The sequence below is a fragment of the Polyergus mexicanus genome, unplaced genomic scaffold (genome assembly GCF_030449975.1).
Source record: "Polyergus mexicanus isolate NDT 795.1 unplaced genomic scaffold, iyPolMexi1.0 SCAF_14, whole genome shotgun sequence".
Taxonomy (NCBI): Eukaryota; Metazoa; Arthropoda; class Insecta; order Hymenoptera; family Formicidae; genus Polyergus; species Polyergus mexicanus.
This window is the reverse complement of record NW_027223334.1, coordinates 5,147,389-5,167,712: the sequence shown is the minus strand read 5'-3', so window position 1 is coordinate 5,167,712 and position 20,324 is coordinate 5,147,389. Positions and strand designations below refer to the sequence as shown.

The 20,324-nt window shown below is 35.4% G+C and overlaps 1 protein-coding gene and 1 long non-coding RNA gene across 4 annotated transcripts in view; both read right to left on the bottom strand.

Annotated features, from left to right (window-relative positions):
- Positions 1-436: 436 nt before the first annotated feature.
- Positions 437-20,324, bottom strand: part of Creba (Cyclic-AMP response element binding protein A) — a 32,481-nt gene continuing 12,593 nt past the window's right edge. Inside the window, exons 1-6 of one of the 3 annotated variants that reach the window (XM_070307578.1) lie at positions 7,258-7,387; positions 6,681-6,984; positions 6,177-6,502; positions 5,597-5,863; positions 3,891-4,034; positions 437-3,771 (exon numbers count right to left, since the gene is read on the bottom strand). In XM_070307578.1, coding sequence (XP_070163679.1) covers positions 3,586-3,771; positions 3,891-4,034; positions 5,597-5,863; positions 6,177-6,502; positions 6,681-6,963 — 1,206 coding nt within the window. In that variant the 5' untranslated portion in view covers positions 6,964-6,984; positions 7,258-7,387 and the 3' untranslated portion in view covers positions 437-3,585. Of the gene's footprint in view, positions 3,772-3,890; positions 4,035-5,596; positions 5,864-6,176; positions 6,503-6,680; positions 6,985-7,257; positions 7,388-20,324 lie in introns of those variants that run through there. The other 2 variants (XM_070307577.1, XM_070307576.1) reach the window with 2 other exon arrangements.
- LOC138939622 (uncharacterized) lies at positions 7,397-9,233 on the bottom strand. Its single transcript, XR_011447875.1, has 3 exons — positions 8,556-9,233; positions 8,331-8,442; positions 7,397-8,260 (listed from the first exon to the last, which is right to left on the bottom strand). It is a non-coding gene; the product is annotated as an uncharacterized lncRNA (long non-coding RNA).

Here is a 20,324-nt window from a genome sequence, read left to right as displayed (position 1 = left end):
AAAGGGGTATACGGGTGATCTAGGACACCCTGTATTACGCTAATTAAGTTTCGTGATTCTAATTGTGGAAATAGTTGAGATTATTGAATGATAATTACAAATTTTTGAAACTTTAGATTGCCTTAAAAAAGATGTATCATACACATTCTCTCTTTTATATTTTATCTCTTTCTTCTTTTTGCAAATAAAATCAAGATATATCTTGGAAATTTTTAAAGAAAGGATTGAAAATTTTTTTCAGATGGGGCATGAATAATACATTGAAATCAATATTGTGTATGTATGTGCTTGTCTCGAATCTATAGAATTTCGTAAAACGGTAGTACTTTTGCATCTAATAAGATATAAAATAAAGATATGGTATAAGATAGAAAATTTATTTTTGAGAGAAAAGACAAGATGGAATAGTTTCGATTGCACATTGTGCAAATTATATAAAGCGTACAAGGGGGATGTTAGCTCATAAGTATTTATTTCTTATTGTCGAACAACATCCATTCAAAACTGCAGCACCACGTATTACATCAATCACGTGGCTACCGTGCTTTATCGCATAGACAAATTATACGCACATGTAAATTCGACGAATAATAATACATATATATACATACATACATACATATATATATGTATATATATATATATATATATATATATATATATATATATACATTTATGTGTTTTTGTTAATATATGTAGGGATTCTCTGGATAAATATAAACATCTCATTACATGATATATAGGCATTTGTATCGCGTACAAGATATAAATGATAAATCGTGATAGTTATAAATGTATCGTAACAGACAACGATGCGATTTCCTTCATCATTTCGAATGTTTATGTAATTTGTCGTAAAATATATCATCTATATATATATATATTCATTGTATATACACAATGTATATTATATTAATGTATATACATATAATTATCTATAAAGTTCCATTCGTAGAATATATTAACTCTCTGTATTTTCGATAAAAATTATTATTCTGCTGCTTTGTGCAGATATATGATCTCTTTATTGTACGCGCGTGTGACGAATTAAAACCGAATGTGTATGTGTACGCGGACGTAAAGTCTCTGATCCCTCTCATCGGCGCTTAGGAAGCTTTGATAAAGTTCGCAAGATATATGAAAAGTGTCTTTCCATTCACACGTGTACGTTAACATTTAATCGATTACTATCACTTGTTCCATTTATTGACTTTTTCATTGACTTTCCTTCGGCAATATATGCTTAGTAGGTCTCTCTATGCAATTTTCTAAAGAGCCGGCATCGATCTTATATTCAATCTTCTCGCATAAAAATTATAATTTACTATATGCATACGCATGTACAGTATGGTTTGCGAAAAAACATAAATTAGCAATAAAGATGCATTTCGATGATTTTAATGAATTCTAATTCGGATCAATTCTAATTTGTCAAAAATGTTAAATTGAAAATGGAATGGAATAATTTACTTTTAATTATTAAAAGTAACATATATAAATCTCTAGAATATAAATAGATGATTTTGTAGCCATCCCATATAAGTACGCATTTTGCGCTTTCGATTATATTATACGGAGAATCATGTGTTATCGAAACGTTAAGTGATATAGCATTAGTACAACGAGAATCGCTATTCATTCTGCAAACACTCATGCGAGGTATGTGTGATCTTTTAATACGAATCCCCCCCTTCCCCCCTCTCTCTCTCTCGCTCATCGTCTCTTGATCACGTGATACGACACTAAATCCTAATAATTATTTGGCAATTACGTGAAAAAAGGGGGAAAAGGGAAAAATAGAGTTCCTCTTGTCTTGTGCGTATTGGTCCCTTTCCACAACTTTCATACGGTAAGTAATCGCGAGATTTGCCTTCATATGGAGCACGATCTCGCGCGATCTTATGCTATAATTGTAAAACAAAATTACGAAGAAAGCAACTAAGAGTACCGATGATGATATAAAGCGGACGGGTTCTCCACGCACGACGACGTTCGATTAGCTTCGGCTTTAAATCACAAATACATAATACAGGTTGACGTTTGAGAACGGTGACAAAATCAGGATTCTACAATTCCCTCTCGATCGTCTTCGTGTATATAAACGACCGGTAAAAAGCCAGCCGACGCATAATCTACTTGCATTGACTTGCAAATGTAACGTGGATTTTAAACGATTTATCGTGTGGACGAGAAAAACATGAATCCTACATCCGTGAACTTCTATCTTATAAATACTCCTATTACGCGCTTCGAATTGGCGCGGAATAAATTGTCGTTGCGCACGATCGATCATATTACAATTAGAAGCCGATCAATCCAACGTCTGTCGGCGATAACGATAATGTCCTATAAGAAAATAGCAACATCGTCGACTTGATAAAAAATTGGTTTCATCCAGTCGCGATCTACATAATATATAATCTTATTGTACAACTAGATATCTTTTTTAAATGTAAATGCAATCATTCATTTTGTCGATAGTGTCGAATTTACTTTCACGTCATAGTATTAATATATAATCGTACTTTCCTCTTTACAACTATAAAATGTGTCATATATTATATTTCATATAGTGTATACGCGCACGCAAAACCCTTTAACGAATTTAGTCAAAGAGGACTAAATATCGATATATATTCTTTCTTTATTTTGGATCCCAGGCATATTCCTTCGAGTCTCAAACGGTTTAAAATATCGTCACCATATTCGAAGTACAATATAGCGAATAATCAGAAGGTCATTTACATTTGGGAGTTCTTTCTTTCGAAATCTCTCATTGCATCGAGTTAGGCAATGATCGATAACTGACTTTCGTAACTCGCATTTTACGGCTAAAATATCTGAATACCAAATCCTCATATTTTTTACGGCTTATTAAAATTAGAAAGAACTCATATTAAATGTACAATAGTGAGAAATAAATTAACCATCTAAATGACCTCTGATGTGTAATGCGCATTGTGAAATAAAGATAAAAATAATATCCGTAAAGGCACTCCTGGCGAAAATATAATCTAGCAAAAGATGTAGTAATGTATATATATATATAAACTGTTATATAAGAATATACATATATATTGGTGTTAAAAGCCTTAATTGTTGCCAGGAAACACTGAAGCCATTTGCAGTACTCGATGTAAATCTTCAGTCGCGCTTGCGCTGCAAAAAACTTCATCGTGTGTATGAGGAAGACATTCTAGGAATGTAAAGAAATTGCACTAATCCCTAAAAATATATTCTGTTTAAATCTGTGACTTAGCAATAGTAACAAATCGCTCTTATCAACGACGTCTCTAAAATCCTCCTTATTAAATAAAGCACAATTGTAATAATAGTCTCTGTATATGGAAGAGCAAATAGACAAAAAATGGATACTTAAATCCGGTGAAAGATTTTAAAATCTAAAATCTGTTTCGAGGCTTTATAATTTTCAATCTCCCGAAATAATATCGAGAAGCACAGTCGTGAACGTTATCGTTACGATATTCATAGGAATTAAAATCCATTTCTGAAATACTCGATATCATCAGAGAAAAATTTCGATGATATCAAATGTGGACTTGAGCCATTAAAAGACAAATAAATCTAAGATTGTTGTAGCTGCAGCAGAGCCTGAAGACGTTGCAACTCTTTGAGTAATTCACGGTTCGTGTCCTCCAAGGAATTCAGCCTATCCCTGTAGGAGGAATTCTCATTTGTCAACATCGTGACTCGCCTCTCCAAGCCGTCCATATATTCTTTCTTTTTTCTACGCGATTCCTGCGCCGATATCTGCAAAACATATCACACTAATCAATCCCATTCACGCCACATTCGTAATTTCGCACAATTTGGAGTCAATATTTGATTTTAAATATATAGAGTATATAAAACGTTATTTTTTTACATACCTTGTTCTTGATTTTTCTTCGCACTTTCTTCAAAGATTTCTCCTCTTGTTTCGTCAAAGGAAGCTTTGTAGGCACTGGATAACCCTCGGCTATCAAGGTTCTCTTTTCTTCTTCCGTCAATGTCAACACGCCCGTCGATCCTTTCTGTAATGCCAATCGCACGTAAGTGTTCACATCATATATATATATATATATATATATATATATATATATATATATATATATATATATATACAGGGTGTCCCATTTTAAAGGACCCACTCAAATATCTCAGAAACACTGCGTTAATTCAAAAAATGTTTCAAACAAAAGTTGTGTGGCTTCAAAAGGGCCATAAGATGGTGACAATGATTTGACCTTGGAAAATCATTTGAAGGTCATGTGAAAATCAACTTTAAAATCTTAAATATAAACCCCCATTTTTTATTTAGTATTCTTGTAGCTGACATCGAGATCTTTCCAAAACACTATAATAAAGTATTTTTTTATGAAGTACTTTTTGAGTTATTTTATATTTTAATCTGACATATTTTGATATAAAAAATAAAATATTTCGTAAAATATTCAGTTTTCGATAATTTTACCGTAACACTTCTATGTACAGAATAATAAGACAAATTAATTAGTGCCAAAAAAAACAAATAATTGTTTAAAAAAATACATTGTAAATAATTTTCTTAAAAACAATTTTTTTTTATACTAATTGATTTGTCTCATTATTCTGTACATAGAAGTATTACGGTAAGATTATCAAAAACTAAATATTTTTCGAGATATTTAATTTTTTATATCAAAATATGTCAGATTAAAATATAAAATAACTCAAAAAGCACTTAATAAAAAAATACTTTATTACAGTGTTTTAGAAAGCTCTCGATGTCAGCTACAAGAATACTAAATAAAAAATGGGGATTTCCATTTAAGATTTTAAAGTTGACCTTCACATGACCTTCAAATAATTTTCCAAAGTCAAATCATTGTCACCATCTTATGGCCCCCTTGAAGCCACACAACTTTTGTTTGAAACATTTTTCGATTTAACGCAGTGTTTCTGAAATATTTGAGTGGGTCCTTTAAAATAGGACAACCTGTATATTTGATCAATAAATTTGACGGTAAAAATGGATCGTTATTTTGCGGATAGAGCGAGCGACAGTAGAAATAAAAGTGTAAAACTCATCCATAAGAGTACCGAGTTTGTTTATGGAGATCCGATAACTTTGTTGATAAGACGCGGTACATGGCCACATACGCTAATATTATACGTATTATGTAAACAGACAGCTCTTGGTTTTCAGGTCAGAGAGTAATTTTTAAAAATATCGCATACTCATTGTTTTTTTTTGCATACATAATATATAGACTATTTAAAGTAACAAAATCCCATTTTCTTTACACAAATTTGCCTAATAAAATTATTTGACAGATGACATGTGTAAATAAGAATATAAATAATTAATAATGCGTTTTTTACTATAAATCATTATTTTCTTTCGAGCGCAAATAATTTGTTGTTTTCAAAAAAGATTTCCATATTATCAGTAACAAATATAAAAATATATGGAGCAAAATTTTTTTCTTCGAGATTTCTGTTTTTCTTTCTTAATAATTTGTAGCTTATTTATAACCGTGATAAATTCACATCAGCTTAATGGATTTAGCAATTCGCTCAGTCACCGGTGTCAAACTCTTTTAGATGGTCTTACCGGCTGACAGGAAATCAGAGGCGTATGAATGGGCTGTCTGGTGGTGTGAGTGCCATTGGTGACGTAAAGCCTCGGCGCCAGTAAGCCCCTGAGATTCTGCGTAGATGTCTGGGAATCTCGGCGTTCCGGCGAGCAGGAAGCGGAAGCGGTACCCTCGCTATCGGAGCTTGCGCTGCTGGGTGGCGTCGGTGGCAACCCCTGTCTCGATCCACGTAAGGTCGTCTCCTTCCCTTCGCAGATTACGCCGTACTCTTCGATCTCCATGCTCTGAGAATAATTGAGAATAACGATGACAAATTCGTCGTACTAACAATCGTTTAAATAATAACGTGCAGTTTGATTGAATTGAAAAAAGGAAAACTTTTGTTTTTTATAATTTATTGGAAGATTATATTAATAAACTTTCTTTTTATATTTTTTTCCTTTTTATATTTTGTTTAGATAAATTAGAATAATTAAAACGTTGAGTAAATGTTGAAAATATTACGAATGGATAGAATAAATTTAACGCTGGTATATATTTTATCTTTCAAATCACATGTATGCGTGACGTAAGATATGGATTTAATCAGAAATATACCTGATAATACTCTTCGTCATCCTCCTCGCTGTCACTCATGTGCGAAAGCTGAGTTTTGGCAAAGTGGAGATTTTGTGCTGACACTAATGTTATCGTGCTCTTATCATCGACCATATCGCAACTCGGTTGACAAGGCGCGCAGGGACTGGCCGGCGCGCTAATAGGTTCACCCTTGATTTCCGGACACTCATTATCTTCAGGTACTACGTTGTTTCTTTTGAGGATTACGGTCGAGGTAGATGATGACGACGACGACGACGACGACGATTCGACGCGGCTTGAGGCGTTGCTTATCGAGATAGCCGGAAAGCATTCGTCTTCCATATCTGAAATAACATTTTCTATTGGGTATTCTTTCTCGTAGTCTTCAGAAAGCATTTTTAAAGAAAGAGTAATGCAAGGAATTTGAGGAAAAATAAGATAACATATTTTTATACTGCATTTTCGATATTATAATGTTGTTTAAGGAGGAAAAAAAGATTGGGTCGCGCGGTATCATCTTACCATCGATTCTGCGAATATCGAGAGACCTCTGATCCAGATTGGCAAAATCGATGGAGGAACTAGTATTCGATGTCGAGCCAACCGCGCCGGAACCTGAATTGGGCGTGTGAGGATTAACTCCTGGCGTAGCTGGGCTCGGAGGAGGACTATGAGCCAAAAGGCTATAACTATGTTCGGATTTTATCGGTCGTGGTCCACCGAGAGCCGCATCTGTCATTAACCGATCTCTCAGGACTACGCTATCCCTAAGGCTGTTACCCCATTCCTCTTCTTTGGTACTCATTAAGACATCCTGGCTGAGTATCTGCAATATAAAGAAGAATTCAATGGAATCTCTTAAAGAAAGAAGAGAAAGAACAGATAAATAATAAATTTATAATAATAAAGTACAGTTTCTATTAGAATATTAAAAAAAAAAATGTATCGCCAAACACTTTCGAAACATGCTTTATTCATTTAAAAGATGAAAATAGATTTTGTACAGTCATAGATCCGCATATAAAATCGGATAAAAAAGACTCTAAATCTATGACTTATGACTAATCTGCATCACAACTAGTTTATGTGTATACCATACTTTGCATAATATTCCGAGTCTGTATTATTCCGTCGAGACTCGCTATCTGAGAAATCTGTAGTCACACATGATGGGCATCGACGCGGCTCACGCGAGAGAAGAAGGACGGATCGAACGTGACATATCGATCCTACGCACATGAAAATTTCACACGAAAATTACAACGTAAGTACGCGACTCAATGAACAGAGGAAGCGAGGGGCAGCGTCCGCAGTTGTCAATAGCCACATTGCTCGTCGTCTCGCGACAAGGTGTCAAGGACCCCGCGCGCGCTCTTCTAAAATTATATACGCGAGTAGTTCCGCGTGCGGTCGCATGCCTATATATATGAAAGCGAAGGGGAAGGGCGATTCGAGTTGAGCGGTCAAGTTGAAGGTCGGCCATTATTATTATCCGAGATAGTCTAAAGGTAGAGCCGCCGATAGCAACGGTTGGCTCCGCGTCCTTCTGCCGCTCTATGGGGTCCCTCCTTTCGTCCAGCGCGACCCAGCAATGCGGAACCCACGTTTATATCCCCAAGGTCGAGACGGGAAGAGGGGGGGAGGGAGGGTTTTTTCGTCTTCTGCTAACGACACGCTGTTGCTACCTATGACGACGACGCTTTTCGCTTCGCTGCCGTTTCTCCGTTCGCTTTGCAAGTCTTTCTTTAGTCACGTGGACTTCCCCGTTATGCATGGTTTGTCTTGTATAAGCAAAATATCGGCTGTGCGAATGATATGGCTTGTCTGTTTGTTTGTTCGATGTTGCGTATTTATAATATAGTTTGAGGATGATAATAATTTACTGATTTAAAGGAATAGGCGATACGTTCGAGTGAAGTTTTCTGAGATCATATTCTATAATGCTGTTTCTTCGCTTCAATAGGAATTGATTGAGGAATATTGCTCGCTGTTTCACTTCTAATTCGCTTTAATTCATCCTTCCGTTTGCCTCTGTGTCGGAGTCCTGCTATTCATCCTCTTCATTATCGTCCCCCTAATTTGGATGGAAATGTAGTAATTTTCTGCAAGTGGATAATTAGTTAGAATGAAACTTATTTGCAACCAACAACCTGGAACTCTCTTAAAACTCACGAGTCATCTTTGCTTTCCTTCCATTCTCTTGTTTCTATTGTTCAAATCTTTTCGCGAAAGTGTTTATCTTTATCAATCAGCATCGTAATAATTCATTGCGTACTAATAACAGCTGAAAGAGAGATTTGTAGATAAAATGTAGTCTTTCGAAGAGATCGGGGAGAGAGATAAAATTAGAATGTCGCTCTCCCCTATATAATCAAATCAATTTAAAAAATATTTAACCGGTTTCTCTTTCTTGGAAAAATATCTCTCATCCACAACGGCTCTCCTCATAAAGATCCGCAATAAGGAACTCGATTCGCAAGGTCACGACATCGCTCTTCCTTTTCCCGTTCCTTCTTTTTGTCCTTTTGCCCTTCTGCTCCCCGTTATAGTCCGCGCGTTCGCGCGGCCAGCACTTATCTTCCATCCTCTCACGTCTCACTTCCGGCGGAAGCGTGTCGGTAACGGATTGTCCTTCTCGTTGTCTTTTTGGAGATAGGAGAGAGGATGTTCGACCTCCTTTTTGCTTCGTCGATGTTCTCCATTCACGATTTTAATAATCTTATCATTAATTGCTGTTTATGCATTGTATCTGGATTTTCCGTGATGTTTCCGCAAACATAAGAGATACGCGCTTTTGCTTATTCATGTGAATCATTATAAAAAATTCTATTTTTTGCGCATTAATATATTAATGAGCAAGAGATTTTTCTCGTGTCTCGTCTGCGCGATAAGAAGCTACACGATACTTGCAACATTCGTATATTATAATGCGCAATTCTGAAGATAAATTTATATTGATAGTTTTGTTTTGCCGCGTCAATGTTGCTAGTCAAGTCTTTCAATTTTCTCGAGATCCGTTGATTCATCGGAGATAATTAATTAATTCTCGAAATATAAATACAATAATGCATTGATCTTCCCATTAATTTATTCTTTTTAGAAACAAATAATGAAAAGAAGCAGCCATTAAAGATTTGGTTTCGTAATCATTCACGAGTAAGAAAATAGCAATGTCTGGAGAATCTGTGAGTGATGAGCTTCGGCGCGCGAGTATCATAGACAATACAGATGGGGAAACGTCAGTATTAATAAATTAAATGTAACCAAGTGATCAATTGCCGAATCACGGCAAGATTCTCTCTCTCTCTCTCTCTCTCTCTTTCTCTTTGCAAACCCATTGCTAGTATATCGTTCTAATATTTCCGTTGGGAATCACAGCGTGGAGAAGGCCGGTGCTTTTACGTGTCCCAGCGGGATAGGAATTCCAATTGAATTCGTCCGTCGCAGAGAAAGAGAGAGAGAGAGAGAGAGAGAGAGAGAAAGAATTGCAACGTAGTGATTGGTATTAACTAACTGCGGTGCAACACGGGAAGTGCATCGAACGCCGGGTTCGCTCAGCAATTTTCAACGACGAGTTATTTCGCTATCGCGGCATTTTATTTCTTCGTCATTCGGGTTGTCCTCGAGGAAGTCGCGATATCTTCGCTTTGACTCGATTTCCCTCTCAAATACGATTATTATATATCATGCGCCTCTCTTCATTATATCACACTCTACTATGTTGTTACGAGCGTTATTAATATTGTAATTAAAGAGATAATAAGCATAATCGTTTTATAGAACAGGTATCAGGTTAATGAGAGATCTTATGCTTTTTGCATTTAGAGTCACGCGTATATTAAGTGCATATTCGCACTTTTCAGAAAAATCAAAGACACTATCTTTTCCTACGGAAAATTACGGCAATAACAGTATACACGATCGAACGATTAAATCCTTAATTCCTTCCATTACACCGATTTTTAAACAAAATTTTGTAACACTACTTTGCGTAGCTGTATCACATTAACTATTGAACCAAGTAATTTAAAACTTGCACCACGTGTTGAGTATTGAGTTGCGAATAACCCCCTAAAATGGCAGCACAAACGGATGAAACGTTCGAAAATACAAATCTTGAAACTTAATTGTTCGATCGTGTATGCGCGATCTTCTTTTAAATTGTGGACATTTGTATATAATATCTCTCTCTCAAACATATAATGATATCCGTGATAAGGGCGGTTTAGCCGCAAATGTCGAGTATTAAAAAAACTGATTCGACATTAAATTCTGATGCACGGGTCGAAATGCAATTGTGCGCCGATGCATAGAAGGCGCATGCAGACAGACGCATTCATGGGTAATGCATCGGAGAGAATTGCAGCGGCATGTTCGCGCGATGTATCAAAAAACTGCGATATATACGAAGAACTGCCGTCTGCGTACATTGTATATATGAAATTTGGGGTGGAGTTCCGAATAGGTGAACCTTCCGATTTTTTTGAAACTACACTATTTTTTGTATTTTTGAACGCTGATTACGAATATGATAATAAAAATTTGCGACAAGGTCATCTTCAAGGTCAAAACTCAAAAAAATTGAAAAAATATAACTTTTTAGATATTATTTTGATAAATATTGATGCAAGAAAAAAATATTTCAAATAGAAGTTGTAGTTCTTGTAAAAATACATCATTTATGTTGTATAAATTTTTTGCGTAAAACTGAAAGTTTTCGAGAAAATCGATGTTAAAGACTAAAAACGGCGGGTGAAGTTCCGAAAAGTACTCACCTCTGATTTTTTTGAAACACAGTATTCTTACGTATTTTGATACACTGATTACGAATATCATAGTGAAAATGATGATGGTGCATTTCTCATTTTCATAGTGAAAATCATGAAAAACCCATAAAAATTTTAGATCTTACAGAGAAAAACATTTTATGTCCTATTAATTTTTACCGTACCAGTGAGAGTTTTCAACAAAAACGATGGAATCTAAATCTTATATCTGTTCTCCCATCTAAGCATGTACTTTGCAGTACATATACGATTACACATGGGTACAACTTTCCACGTAGAGCGAGGTTCCACGTAAACCTATTTGTCTAGTTTTTCGGTAGTGGAGCCCCCCGCAGGGGGGCGTAACCCACTGTGTCCACGCATACACTTTTCCACGCGAAGCGAGGTTCCACATGGGTTTGCAACTTTATAAAAAATTGCAAAATTATAAAAAAATGTAAAAATTATAAAAAAAAATGGAGTCAGTTCTTCGTCACGTCCTTGTCGTTGACTCCGGGTTCGGCTGAGAACGAAGAATATATTGATGTTTGAGAGGGTTTTTCTTATCTAATTTTTTTCGAAAACTATCAGTTTTACGCCAAAAATTTATACAGCATAAATGATGTATTTTTTTAAGAACTGCAACTTTTATTTGAAACATTTTTTTCTTACATCAATATTTATTAAAATAATGTCTAAAAAGTTATATTTTTTCAGTTTTTTTGAGTTTTGACCTTGAAAATGACCTTGTCGCAAATTTTCATTATCATATTCGTAATCAGCGTTAAAAAATACAAAAAATAGTGTAGTTTCAAAAAAATTGGAGGGTTCACCTATTCGGAACTTTCATGCCGATTGAGTACGCGTGACTTAAGCCTGCGGCACACGATACGATTTTGCGTACTAGATCGCATGCGAGACATTTTGCTAGCAATTATAATGGCTATGCAACTTGAAATATTATGTGCTGCGTGTTGCTGTGCGTGCTAGCATGCTAGTTTTCGGTAATAGGTTCGGTGCTATATTTCACTATGGTTTTGTTGCTAGCTGAAGACAATATTACGATAAAAACGCAAAAAATAAAAATAATAATAAATATAAAGACAAAAGTTATATATATATAAGTAATTATGTATTTTATTTATAATTATGGTGATATTAATTGAATATGTTTATAATAAATTAAAAATGATAGATTTCCTAACCTAATAAAATTTTAAAAATTTTATTAATTTTTCCATAATGAATATCTTGAATTGTATCTTGACTAGATAAGCGATCATTGGCTATTATCTAGAGGATTTTTGGAGTCTTGAAGAATTTTGTCGAAATCTGTAGAAAACTTATAACTAAAATATTAACCCAACACGTAAGATAATCTGCGTGTGTGAAGCCAAAACTAGTAATACTCTTATGATTGGAACACGTAGAATACTTCGCTAAACAGCACGCAACGAATCAATTAACAAAATCAGTACGAAAAATCGTACCGTGTGTCGCAGGCTTTACGATCGTTATTCGATCGAGTGTACGTACATATGCGCGTGCGCACGTGCTTTGATCAAATTGTCCGAGCTGCGAGCTCGTGTGTGATTCTACGCGATTTTTTTTTTAAACGCTTACTGACAATATAAATATACATATATAAACGCAGATGCGAAATATTCAAAGCGATAATTTCGCCATTAGGAAATATAAGTTATAAAGCATACAAACGAAAGAAAAAAGAAAAAAAAACAATATCCAACAAAGTCGCACGTTCGACATATGTGCACGTGGTTTCGCGTTATCTTCTCTCACGACTAGAAGCATAAATTTCCAATAAAACACGATAACAGTCCGGAATAAAATGAAGCATCGAAAACGCGGACGTATATAAAAAGTGGGTGACCTGAATTTCTGTTATAATTCTTGCGTGACGACGCACCGCGACGCCGCTATATCACATCTGTAAAATCACCTGATCCCGCGATCGTAAAGTTTCGCGCAAGCAGAAAATCGTTTCTCCTGCTATATATACCAGTGCGAAGACGCACGGTGGAAGGTCAACGCACGCACGGCCGAATATCTAATTACGCTAATGCGATCGTAATCGAAACCGGACGGAATATCAATAAGAGAGACGGGCGCAAGTATTTTTCCCGACATTCGCTGCACACATCGACGGAAATTACCCCGTTATATTTGACTGTTTCGACGCGATGGATTCCGGACAATGCAATCGTTTTCAATTATTTCCGATTGATAATAGTCACTCGTATGCCAAAATCGATACCGCAAGCATATAAAAAAAAGTCATTCGCTGTCGATTAAATCAATTTCATTAGCGCGCGAATTAATTACTAGCGCGAATTGATGTTAATCGCCTCAATACAAAAGAAATTATCTCTGGTGCGGTTAAATATTTTTAGACCATGGCATAAATATTTATTGCTCAATTGTTCTTCTTATATTGTGAAAAAGAGGATATTTGCTAGTTATCCTTCTCACTAGTATGTATATGCAGTGTATAACGGCTGCTCATAGAATTTTGATTAATTAAGAAAAATTTTTTATTTAATAATTTTTTATAGAATGTGTTCACTTTAATATAAAATTTAATTAATATAATTAATAAAATATTTCCCATAATGTGATTGGCTCATTTTTAAACTGCGTATAAATTTTTTTTCAAAGAAATAATTTAAATTGAGAAAAATAAAATTTTTGTATATCTTTCACGGAAATATTTGGGTTATCTGTAGAAATCTCTATTATCAAAGAAGCTACGGAATTTCTCCATCGTAGAATAGGTCAATCTTTCAGGATTCTAGCAAGGGAAGATACGTCTACGGCGTTTACCGGTCTCGTCGGAGTCACGAAAAAAGGTGAATGTCCTCGAGTTCCATCCGAACTATCCCGTCACTTCGTTTACTCCCCACCATGGTTGATGCCGGTGATGACGACAGGTCTCTCTTTCTTTCTCTCTTTCTCTCTGTTTTTTTTTCTCTCCGTCCTTGTCCGGGGCTGTATTGCCATACAACTCGTTTCAAAACCAGATCCCTTCTTAACAAGTACTACCGTAGCCATGAACCTTCTCAGGAAAGTCGAGAAACTTTAGAAAACCTCGTCGGGACGATGTTCGTAACGCTCAGATATTCGCGTTTGATCGTAAAATAACGAAATCGAATAATATTAATATGATGTTTATTTTGAAAAATTACACATACTGATATAAAATTCATTTCTTTACGTCAGTGAAACTCGTCAATATAGAATCAATATGTATTCCCAATGGGATTCTTTCTTCTAGAAATCATCGCGGAATTAAATCTTAAAGCGTATAAAATATAAACAACTTCGCTAAATATTTGAATTCGGGACAAACGCAGTTATAAATTATTTCGGCATCTATTTGATTAATTTTAACATTTCAATAATTAAATTCAATTATTAAAAGTAAGAGTCGCGTAGAGAAGCGTTCCTTGCTTTATATACATGTCATTAATATTGACTTAATTCTGTTCCATATTGTTTCCATGATTAACAATCTCTTGAAATATGTATATAAGAATGAATCTTGTGCCAAATGAATGAGCCGAGTGCCTTAGCTTCGTAAACAAGAAATTTGCGCTTAGTACACTATATTTATGTCCGTTTTCAGGAATTCGTACGTGTTCTCACGTACGTCTCGAAATTATTTACACATTCCCCTCCGTCTCCATTCGACTTTCCGGCAGACGGACAATAATTTATCCGTCGCGAACGTTCTGTCCGTGAATCAACAGGTAGTTCTTAGCGAATCGCACATCGAACGAGAAACTTCCATGTTACATGTATATTTGGCTGTTTGCTTTTAATGTAATCGTTATCAAAGTTTGCAAACTTTATTTACTAACGATATGAAATAATCCAATCTGTTATAATAGATAGTATAATATCTTCTAAATATAAAGCCGACCGTGAACACCCCGGCTATGATTGATTCAGGTTAGGTTATAGTCTCATTTCTCCACATCAACGCGACACAATATCTTCTAAATATAAAACAAGATATAGGGGCCATTCTCAATTTTGTTAATTATATCGCATCATAAATAGGCGAGGTCTTATTACACAATTGCGTTAAATATATTTATGATTTGATATGAAATCTCGCTCGACGAATTTATCGCTTTCTGCCCCTGTGCCCAAGAATGGAGCAATCAATGGCGATAATTCGAATCGAATGCAGAAAGGACCATTTTCTCCTGTACATCTATACGGGCCTCGAGATATACCACTCCATCGATTAGTATTCGAATCCGAGAGGCCAATAAAGGCAACGAATGGCTATTGAACGATACAGCATTCTCGATAGAGTCAAAAGGCTCAATCGGCGGAACCTAACCTCTATTATTATTATTCTCGCTAGTTGTAAGAAGGCATGCAGCAAATAAATCAATTAATAATTTTAATAATTCTAAATACATCGTTAATTGCGAAAATTTACTGACTGCTTTAAATTTTTTGAATTTGAATTTGAGATTTGATAATTTCGAAGTGTTTTCAAAGCGTCTTCGCGACTGTTTTTGAGCTCGAAAGCAATCGTTGAATCAATATCATTTTATTTAATTTCGAATATGTTTTCTAATCCCGTACACATACAACATGCGATAACTCGTGAAATATTTGAAATACATCGTATAAGCGAAAATGTAAATTTGCAAATTTAAAATTGTTTGTACATTTACAAAATCTGAGTCAAAATCTTCTCAATCAAAGTGCTTTTATATATAGCTAAGTAATTAACTTATCAGTAATTAACTATGCGATATTCAGATCGACAGTTCATTACATAGTGTCAAGGGTATAAATTAATCGACTTTTATCGGTCGCAATAGCACTTGATGTTTCGATCGATTTTTCCTTATTCGTTCCACTTTTTATGCGAATTATTTTTGCGAAAAGTAAAATCGACGCAAGAGGCGAACTTTATTCGACTTTAAATCATCTGAACCTCGTAGCATTAATTTATATAACATTTATTGTGTTTATTCGTTAAACGCAATGTCAACAAATAAAGTTTTAACTAAAACGTAAACTTCTATTGTCAAATAAAAATACAAAATAAAAAAGAGAGAAAAAGAGAATACGTCCATCTATAAAAGTATAGTTTCGTAGTCTCTCTAAGAATCCTCTTTTGTTCCAAGCAAGTTTATCGGCGATCGTAGCCTGAATGACATTGAAATTAATAGGATACTCCGGGGCAAAGTGTGACTAAAATTTAATTAATTCAAATAATCAAAAGTTGTAGTATTTCATCAACTTGTCGGTCAGTGAAGAGATAAAGCTGAGGTAATAGGTATATCGCGTAAGAAACCGCGCGTTATTATCAATTTAGGTCAGACAAAGGCGAGTAGTCGATTTATAGACGGTTTCGAAAAAAAAGGACGGCGTGACGGCGAAAAAGAATTGCATGGGGAAAGAAGACGGAGAAACAATGCACGATAGCGGACTTGATAAGAGCTTATCACGCGGCAAGCGTAACTATTCAGCATGACTGGCTTACAGGGGCCACCGTTTCACTTCATCGTCATCGTATACCTGTGAACGCGTAATCGTACGAATTTGTTTAACGCGCTTGATAAATACGCGTTCACGAAGCCGAAGGAACTTGGATAAATATGGGGGACCGGTAAACTTTCGTCATCAGTAACGAGAGAAGCTCGGTGAGATGAATGTGTTGGATTTAGGCTCCGTTAAAATCCGTTATCGAAGATTAATGGGGAATTTATACGCAGCCAAGACAGGGAGCCAAATCAAATATAGAGTGGAAAAGAGTTACTTGTTTTTCTCGATACAAGCGTTTAAGAAACCGCATAAAGAGGTTTAGAGGTAGAAATTATAATCTTTCTAAATGTCTTTTAGTCGTCTTTAGAGTTTTTATGTCTTTTGACGTGACCCTAAGAATCTCGAAACCTATTAGCAAACACTTATTAGTATATCTGTCGTAAATCTTATGAGAAGGATTCTCAAGGATATCTTGATAAGATGTGTTGCCAGTACGAGTCAAATTCAGCGCACAGCCGCGAACCTGCTTAAAGTCGACTGAAAGCAGAGAAGAATGTCATCGCCTTAAATAACGTATGATACGACGATATCGGCGAGATCTACATAGATGAAATCGAAAACCGTCGTACGGTAGAATGCAACCGCACACCCAAGAGTTGTTCGTAGCACCCTTGCAACATAGGAATGCCAATGATCCGGAAAATATTGCTGGCTATCCAGGTTCACTTACTAAATTAACGAGATTTCATTTAATGAACCGAGATAATGATCTCAAAGTGTGAAAGAAAAAAAATCTAAAGAATTTTCTCTTTATTTTTTTTTTTAAATTATCGATAGTATAACTCTGTCTTTATATATATATACCAGGTATATAAATATGAAACCGGAATTTGCCCATAAATGGCCCTAGCTGTCAATGTAGTTATTGTCAAACCGCGTCATTGGCGTCATTTTCTTGTTTTGATATCTGATAAAGATTTTCAACTCACAACAATACAAGTTTCATACAACAGCATAGTTTTTATTAGCGTTGAACATGTCGAATTTTGTGCCTGGAAACTACGATTTGCGGACAGCATTGATTTTCTGTTACTATTTGAAGAAAACTGTTGCAGAATCGCATCGAATGCTTGTCGAAGCTTACGGTGAGCATGCTCTTGGTAAATCACAGTGCTTTGAGTGGTTTAAAAAATTCAAAAGTGGCGATTTTGACGTGAGAAACGAAGAACGTGGAAGACCATCGAAAAAGTTTGAAGACAGCGAATTGCAAACATTGTTGGATGAGGATGACGCTACCGACAACAAATGATCGATTTGAATGAAGCTTTGCGTGAAAAACGACCAGAATATCAAAAAAGGCAACACAAATTGATTTTACTTCATGATAATGCACCATCGCACACAGCAAAACCGGTCAAGGAAACGATTGAGGCGTTTAGTTGGGAAATACTTTCGCATGCGGCTTACTCACCAGACTTGGCTCCATCCGATTACTACTTATTTGCATCGATGGGACACGCACTTGCCGAGCAGCGCTTCACTTCTTACGAAAATGTACGAAAATGGCTCGATGACTGGTTTGCCTCAAAGGAGCAACAGTTTTTTTTGGCGTGGCATCCACAAATTGTCAGAGAGATGGGAAAAATGTATAGCTAGCAATGGGCAATACTTGGAATAAAATATTTTTTACCATTTTCATACAATAAACGCGTATTTTCTATACAAAAATTCCGGTTTCATATTTATATAGCTGGTATACATTCTTACATTTGTGAGAGTTTGCAATCTTGCTTTTATCTCCTTTCTTCGATAGCGGTTCCATATTGGCCAATAACGGTAGGGAGACTAAATGGATTTCTAAAGTTTTTCGATATGATTAAATTGTGAAGACAATCTGTTAAAAGTATAGTTCTTCTGTGAATCATCAACCGTAAGAGAACGGACGAGATTGATAGATTATGTTCTAATTGAATCGATATCGTTGCTTAATATATATCTATTAGCAAGAATAAAATATTTTCTAAATAATAATTATACTATTAAAAAAAAAGATCTTTTTTATTTTCATATAATATAAAAAAATAGAGTCTGAAATATCCAATATTATATTCGAAAAAGTTAGCTTCTTCAAAAAGTCTTTGAAATTTGCACGTAGAGATGCGAGTTTTAATCAGCGTAATTTATTCACCATCCTTGAGTGAATATTATCCGATTTTATAGCGCAAATGTTATCTGCGATCTGAAATCTCACCGTGATGCCGACCAATCATTGATAATGACACGGATAAGCGAGCATCTGTCGTTCGAGACGAAAACAGCTTGCTCTGGCACGAATGTGCGATTGCCATTGCTCTGAATTATTCAAGGTCGGCAGAATTTCTTCCTCATTATATCGCGAATCGCGATGCAATTGTTACGATCAGGGAATATTTTTTTTTTTTCAAAAATTCTCTTTTATCTGTCACGGATAGACACGCGATGGATCGTAGGCGCGAATCTTTCCTGCATTTATTCAAAAATCGCGCCAACAATAGCAGCAATAACGGTTTTACGCCGATAATTACGGCAAGATTGACAATCCGATTGCAACTGACTGACGATGAGCGGTGACAGTTTGTTGACAGTTATAATATATAGCGGTCAAATGTAAAGTGCGAGATAATGACGTAAAATTGCTCTGGAACTTTCTCGCGGATCATCTTATTTTGTTGACAGCGTTATATCTTGTGCGAAATAATATTGGCTTGTATATTATTTTCCAAGAACGTATTTAATTGAGTGTGACGAGTCTGCCAGATTGCATTTCTAATTCACGAGTCGCCATCGCATGACGCAATCGTTCTTGCAAAAAAAAAAAAAAAAAAAAAAAAAAAAGTTAAATGTTACAATATCTCATGTGAGATATTAAATCATCTTTCATATATTTTTACATATTCTCACGTTATCTACAAACACGTGAGTGATCAAAAGAAAGGATGACCTTGTACATCTTGTTGGCGATAGATGAATCACGAAGTAGATATCTAATGTCTTACAATGCGCGAGAAATGATCAAGATAGACAATTTATTCTTATATCGATAAACTACTATAATTTAATAGAAATTTTCCTCCTTGTCCAAATCTTAGTACGATCTTTTAAATATCTATTTTTGTGGTCAACTCTGTATTATGTTATCTGTCAATTAAAATACGTTAATTAATGTCCCTGAAAATATTTATTCTCATTAGAGTCAATCATTTCACGGAGAATGCAGTTTTTTTTTTTAACAAAACTACGTAGTATGCTACAGAGAGAGAGAAATAGTTCCGTGCGCAAGCGTGCGCGGAAGAAAAGTTTACGGTTACGCATGTACAAAGGTGGAATCCCGCAGCTAACGGTGTTTTGCGAACAGACGATACGCGAGAAACGGTAAGAAACGTAACAATATCCTGTGCGGATCGCGCTCAGTTTTTATTTTTTACCGGTAATCGCAGTCTGAATCGATCGATACATTCGAGGAATTTAGACGAGCGATTCGATCACAATTATACGCATTTATTAAATTAAATTGTTTTATTTTTTTTTTTTTTTCAACAAAGGAAATAAATTTTATCTATAAAATCGGTAAAAATATAGTGGCCACAAATCGATACTTATTATAAGTGCAACGATGCGGACGTGAATCTAAAATATTGAATCCGATGGCATGTTGTTATAGAATAATAATAATAATAAAAAAAAAAAAAAAAAAATCGATTTCTGTTTCGTCGCCGCAGCGTAACGGAGCGCGAGAAGGAAAGATCTCCAGAGAATCACTCGGGACTTTCACGTCTTGTCTAAGTCAAGAAGCATCTCTACCGGAGAATTTATTTCAGACGCCGAAAGG